Here is a 6,953-nt window from a genome sequence, read left to right on the forward strand (position 1 = left end):
TTTCCGACCAGACGGAGTAATAGGCTTCGCTAATCGCTCAGCCAATGAATCGTTGACCTGAGAGTATTTTTTGTCGTCCCAACTTTATTTGCACATAATCATAATCCTCAAGAGAAACTTTTTCTGAAGCTTAGTTGAGGAAATACGGTCATAATTATTATTAAATACAGAAGTACAGAAATGCACCGAAATTATATTCAAGTCTTACAATACAAACAGCCCAGCCCGGATTTTTCCAGATTACAGTTGAATTTAAATTGAAGCCTAGTATAGACCAGCCCATTTCAGCTGGGTGGGCGCCTGGGACGTAGGCAATCTCAGAGGCGGGCGCCCCCGAGTTGCACTGGTGGCCTATCCTGACGCTGCAGGCGCCATGGCCGTAGCCCAACCCAGATTTTTTTTTTTTGACATCGTTTTCTCGTTGGCAGAGCGAGCGGCGGGAGCAGCACCTGTCTGTCGGCCGTCTCACCTGCCTCCAGGCCCCGGTGGGCGTCCCGGTCCTCGAGGGCGCCGCGTCTCTCCTGGAGTTTAACCGGCACCGCCTCAGGATGGTCTCCAAGCTCGGCGACGGCAACTTCGGAACGGTGAGTGAGGAGAACTGCGCCGGGCCCATTCGGCTCTCAAGCCTCCTTGACTATGCGGTGGTGGGGTGTGAGTGAACTGTCATTTATACTCCATTCTACTCGTGCTCCCGCAGATTCACGTCTGCGAGGCGGAGGGCGCCCCCGACTACAGCGGGCTGTCTTCCTTCCACAAGAAGCAGATCGTTATTTCCAAGTCGCTGGGACGCCGCTGCGGGGACACCACAAAGTAAGAGAAGCTTTTGCCCCCCTGCTCGGTGTACAATGAGGACGCCCGCCCCCACCCTCCCTCTCTCTCGCTCTCACTTTCTCTCGCATTCGCCCCGCGCCCCGCTCCCTCTCGCTCTCCCACTCATCTTTGGGGAGCACGGCAACGATCCCTCACCTCACATTTGCTCTCGGAGATGGGCTCGGCGGGGCCCCGCGAAAGCGAGCGCGGTGGTTTGTCAAAGTAAGAAATGAGAGGGATGGAAAGGGGGGAGATAGAGAGAGAGAGACAGAGAGTCGGAGATAGACGGACAACGGACAGGAGGGGAGGAGGGGGTGGCGGACGGGGGAGGGGGGAGGTTTAGGCAGACAGACGGCGCGGGAAAACGTCTTTTTCGTCGGTCCGACATCAAAATAAGCTGCTTTCATCCGTCACGACCGTCACGGTCCAAGGCGCGATATTGTGTTCGGCCGTGAGACCTGCGCGCTGCGCTAAGACCTCGGCATTATCAAGGCGCCGCCACGCTCGGCGGCTTTCAACGCCCAGCTTAGCGCCAGAGTGCCGGGCCGGGCCGGGCGGCGCCGGGCGGCGCTCGGTTAGATCCCACCGCGGCGGCGGCGCGGCGGCGGTGGTGGGACCTCCCCCGCCCACCCGGCTCAACCAACCATCAGTACTCGCTCCCCTTCTCTTTCTGTTGCTTACGATTCAAAAGGAGTCGGCCTTTCTTTCCCGCTTTTGTTTTCTTTTTGCCGTTTCTGGGCCTGCGTCTGTCGCCCTGCAATATCAAGCGTGAGGCTGACATATCCCGCTACAACAGTTGACGGTTGTTTCCTTATATTATTGCGCGGTGTAGTTCGGGATCATCCCGGGGAAAAAAAATCAACCACGGGGGGCTCGGCGCCTGCGAGACTGAGGGTAGGCCGACCCGCAGTACACGCGTGTACTGCTGGGCGAGATGTTGCCTACGTGGCAGGCGCTATGAGAGCGTAGCGTAGGCTGGACCTGGCAGGTTCGTTCGTCGTGGCGAATGGCGGAGGTACTTTCTGGACGATCCCCGACCACAGCGATGATTGTTTCTTTGCAGGCAAGAGTTTCTCCGCGAGGCCAGCTGGCTGGCCACCCTCAGGGACACCAACGTGTGCCGTGTCGTGGCGATCTGCAGCCAGGACGGCCCGCCCTGTCTCATGCAGGAGTACTCGGAGCACGGTGACCTGTACGCGTACCTTCAGCGGCCAGAGAACCTGTCACTCAGGTGCGTCAGTCAATCTTCCCCGATGGCACATCGGATTTTTCGTTTACAGGATTTCAGACTGATTCTCATTTGGATGATAATGTGTTGCAGTTATGGATGCCTGATTTACATGGCCACCCAAATAGCGTCCGGCATGAAATACCTGGAGGCTCTAGAAGTCACTCATAGGGATTTGGCGGCCAGGTTCGTTCGGCGACTGTACATTTGAATTCCAACTTCATTTGACAAGGCTGGCATTGCAAAGTTGGTTTTGTTTTGTTTTGTTCAGGAACTGCGTTGTGAGCCACCACTACAACGTCAAGGTTTCGGATCACGCAGTGTTCTGCTCGGCGTACGACCTGCACTACTACAACAGCGACACGGGTTCGAGACTGCCCATTCGCTGGATGGCCTGGGAGAGCCTGCTTCTTGTAAGTTTTGATTTGCTCAGTAATAGATATGATATGGAGATATTGAACGTCCCTGAGCTGCATGCACGCGCTCGCGAACGCATACCACGTCTCACGCCTGGTGCTTTTTCCCCCCGCAGGGCCAGCACAGCCCGCGCAGCGACGTGTGGTCGTTCGCGGTGACGCTGTGGGAGGTGCTGGGACGCTGCCGCGAGCTGCCGTTCTGCGAGCTCACCTCGGAGCAGGTGGTGGAGAACTCGAGCCACTGGTACCAGGACTCGGGGCTGCAGCGGGCGCTGTCCCGGCCGCCGCTCTGCCCGCGGGAGATCTACGACCTGATGCTCGAGTGCTGGCGGCGCGCCAAGGAGACGCGCCCGCGCTTCCACGAGATACACCTGTTCCTGCAGCGGAAGAACCTCGGCTACGAGCCCGCCTCGTGATACTCGGACGGGGAGATGTCGTCCTCGTAGGGGCACGGACCGTCTCCCCGCCCACAACGTGCGCGTGCTGTGCACCTCTGTGCAGCCCCGGTCAGAGAGGCCAAGGCTTGAAACCCTACATGCTGGTATCAGGACTGAATTTACGCATGTGGCTTTTTCAAGTATTTTCACGTCTGATCGGGCGTGATGCCATACACTTCTTACAACAAAGGGAAAAGTCAGACGCTATTCAAGTACGTGAATGTGATGAGCGAAAACGGAGAGTTCTTTGGAGTTCATCGCCTTCGCTGTGACTCCTTATAGGATAGTTCTCTGTCACTTGTCTGGTTTGTGAAGGTTTACTGAATTCTCATACTCTTTTTTGTTCGTATTCTTCTACATAACAAAAAGTGGTGAGGAATACCCTCAGCAAATCGTGTAATTTCCAATGTGCTGAAAAAGACTATGATTCCATAGATTTTTATTTGTCAACCATCCCAACAAACAGTAAAACTTCAGAGAGACGTCCTATTGACATGTCCATGACTAAATCAGGTAAAAGTTTGGTCAAAATTTAGACTGGTATGTACACATGCCATTTTGACATGACCTGTTTGACCTATTCTTGATGTTTTCCTGTTTGTTGGGCATGTGCAGATAAATTTAGATATAATGTAATGTTGCTTGTAAGATCAAATTTCTGTGATACTATTTAATTGCCTACCTTATTGCTACTGGAATTCGTGAGCATAATTTATTTATTGCTCTTGGATTCTAATGCTTCAAATTTTTAATATGGTAATAGATGACTTTGCAGACTCCTCCCAACCAATATTTTGTGTTCAAAAATTTCTCAAAATGATTGATCTCAGTAAGGGAAGAATCTTCCTATGGGTGGTATACTGAGGTCTTCTGCATTGACACTCCAGTAGGCTTCTGACTTAGTTGCGAATTTCAATTGTGACAAGTATTCCTCGTTTTCTTGATAAATAATCTTCAATACGGTATTAACAATCTTATTTGCAATTGAAACTAATTTATTTTTTTAAAGTGGGTTAAATGACTGAAGGGTTAGATGTTTTTCAAAGACATTTGTCATTTGGAATGTCTGATAAAGTACTCCTCTATTTTCATCATCATAAGTACTGTGTTCAGTTCTCAATAAAAATCAAGTAGATGTGTAATTACAAAGATTACTGCGAGGAAGTACTTTGTTTGCTAAATTGATATTTTTTCTTTTTCTTTCCCTTTTATCTTGTTCTCTTTTTTCTTTGCAATTTCTGTAAACTTTGTAATTTCAAATTGGTTTTGTGCATTACCAGTTGCGTTTACTGGATACCTGATGTTTCCCCAGAATACAGGTTGAAGTTAGTTTCATTCATTGATTGAATGAAATGTTACCACGGTATATACTACTGTAAACTTTTGATTTCTGCTTCCATATTCTTTCCACGTAATTTTATGAAAGTTGTTTAATAGTATGAAAATTATAAATTTTAATCTTAACATTCTGCAACTTCCACCTCAATCTCATCAATTTGATGAAAACAGCAATTGACCTATCTAAAATGTTGAGACAGATGTGCGTCATGTGCATTCTCCCTGTCAGCTCATCTGTTTGACTTTTCATGTTAGCAACTTTAACATAAAACTCTGGTTGGAATTTCCTACTATTAGCAGTAACATTCTGTGCTGTGTGTGGTTATTATATTTATAATACAATAACGAGTATGACTATTTGTAAACTTTAAAGCTGTTTCTTAACACTTTCAACTGTGATATCATTTTGTATCAAGACCTCAGCATACGATGATCATGGTCATGAACAGTATCTTTAACTGAAATTATAGTTTATGTACATTTACCTTTACAAAAGAATGTGCAAGACATATTTTAAAAATCTTCCATAAATTTCAGCACTGTGTACCTCTAATTTCTCTAAATATCTTTAGACTTATCATGTGAAAACCTGAGGATAATTATGACAATCCTTTATCACTATAAATGCCACCAATGAACACTGTTAAAATTTTTGTCACTTTCATGATATTCTTGTAGTGAAAGAGAACCAAGGCATTTTTGTCAAAGTGGCTAAGAATTTTTGCTGTGTATTTGCCATGTGAATGTTGTTATGTTTAAGTAAATTCGTCTTAACATATCTCTTTTTTTTACATAAATAATTAAATTGAACTTGAAATAAATCAGATAATTAATGAGTTGATGCTTTTTCTCTCTGGACTCTGCTGTGCTGTCGGACTGGACGAACATTGCCCCGCCGGGAACACCCGACCTCTTCCTGTAATTCCTTCAATTTCTGTCTTGAACAGATGAGTCAGCCCTGGGGCTAATCCGCTAGGCTGCTGAACAACCTGTTGATCGCCTCGCGGCAAGACAGCTCTTTAGCGATATCTCCTGTTAAAATTGCTCTATAAGGTCCTAAAGTGGCTCCAATAAAATTCTAACTGTGGGTACTACGGGTACCTCATTGAGTTCCCGTTGGACTTCAGACAGAATTTTGAAGTTAAGGTCAACAGTAACATTTACATAAAACAAGGAAGAAGGAAACACAAAATTAATTTTGCGCTAAAGTGGCACTAGTTCTTTACATAGTTCCTGTTACGCGTAGTGCCGTTTAGTAAGTACGAGTGGTTTTCTCGACTTATATTTGTTAAGGTGATAGACGTTTTTTGTTTAAAGGGATAATAGTACTGGAGGTGGGGGTGGGGGGCACATAACGATACCTCAGAGCGAGAACCGCTCAGTCTCTGCAGGAAAGCCTATTATACTGAGCGGTTCTCGCTCTGAGGTATCGATAAATGGCCACAAACCCGATGGCCAGAGTCAGCTTAATCCGACCCGTCTATAGAAGATTCTTTTTAGGGCAATATCTGATATCCGACGCCCCCAGCCACACGCCTCTTTGGAATCATCCAGAAAGTAGGTCCGTCGTTCGTGGCTACGAAACGGCCAGGCTTTAGCCCATGCTAGCTCTCATAGCGCCTGGTAGGTAGGCAACATCTTGCCTACAGTGCACGCTTGTACTGCGGGGTGGCCTACCCTGAGTCTCGCAGGCGCCGAGCTCCCAAAACTTGCCGAACAAATCAGAGAAAAACGAACGTACTTTCTGGACGATCCCTTTTGTAGCTAAACACTTGAAGCTACAATCGACAGGACCGCATACAGCTTCATCCGAACCTCTTGTCTCCCGTTAGGCAGGACCGGGCTCAGACCTCAGCCGCAGCCCCAGAGGGGCAAGCTGGTGGCCGAACGTATAGTGTATTTCGACTAACGGAGGAAGAAGAACAGCGGGTAGAGCATAAACGTTACCGATTAGTCAAGAGCTTCCCGCCTCTACGTCACGCCTGCAGTGGGTAGGCGCTCGGCCAATCAGGAACCTTTATGTTCTACCCGCTATTCTTCTTACTCCGTTAGTCGAAATACACTATGTGTGACGGGCCGGTACGCAAATAGTCCCTGGTTCGAATCTAGTCGACGGAACCCCTCTGCCGGCCATGTGTTTCGGGGTGTGAGCCATATCGGAGATAAGCTTCAGCCATGCAACAGCCTCATTGGCTCAGTTGGTAGGCGCGCGCCCGGGACGCGGATGGTTCGTGGGTTCGAATACTGACCGAGGTTCATTTTTTCCTATTTAGAAGTTTGCGGCGCGGGGACCAAGGGTTAAGACAAAAGACCAGCCGACATGGGGAGGTGGACTTGACCGCCTTCTCAGCAGCCCCCCCCCCTCCCCCTGCCAAAAAAACAACAAGAAAATGAACGCCCCGACGAGGACTCGACCCCTGGGCTAAGGGGGTCTTCTGCACCAAGACCTAGCGACGTCGCCGCTCAGCTGTCGGCTCCACTTGTCGACGAAAAGTTCAAACCTCGGTCACCTGCTTGACGAGTCTTGGTCTCCCGGATTGCACGCGTTCAGGTCGGCTCAAGTCCACCTCCTCGACGCGCTGCAACCCAGGTCGGCTTTTGGCCCGAAACACGAGAAATGGCCACTTAAAGAGCCCCTTGGGCGCGCGGGGGTTAGGTTAGGTCCATGTATGTAACTTGTTCCGTGTTTTTGGCCAGAATTCGACCCGGGCTGCAGCGCGTCGA

At 48.9% G+C, this 6,953-nt stretch overlaps 1 protein-coding gene across 1 annotated transcript in view; it reads left to right on the forward strand.

Annotated features, from left to right (window-relative positions):
* The window catches only part of LOC113209907 (discoidin domain-containing receptor tyrosine kinase B), a 40,054-nt gene extending 34,989 nt beyond the window's left edge, over nt 1-5,065 (forward strand). Inside the window, exons 10-15 of the mRNA XM_052270323.1 lie at nt 429-584; nt 698-810; nt 1,874-2,041; nt 2,132-2,224; nt 2,310-2,451; nt 2,571-5,065. Of these exons, the coding sequence (XP_052126283.1) occupies nt 429-584; nt 698-810; nt 1,874-2,041; nt 2,132-2,224; nt 2,310-2,451; nt 2,571-2,870 (972 nt within the window). The 3' untranslated portion in view covers nt 2,871-5,065. The remainder of the gene's footprint in view (nt 1-428; nt 585-697; nt 811-1,873; nt 2,042-2,131; nt 2,225-2,309; nt 2,452-2,570) is intronic.
* Nucleotides 5,066-6,953: the final 1,888 nt, after the last annotated feature.

This window comes from Frankliniella occidentalis, unplaced genomic scaffold, assembly GCF_000697945.3.
Source record: "Frankliniella occidentalis isolate FOCC.00 unplaced genomic scaffold, Focc_3.1 Scaffold117, whole genome shotgun sequence".
Lineage (NCBI taxonomy): Eukaryota > Metazoa > Arthropoda > Insecta > Thysanoptera > Thripidae > Frankliniella > Frankliniella occidentalis.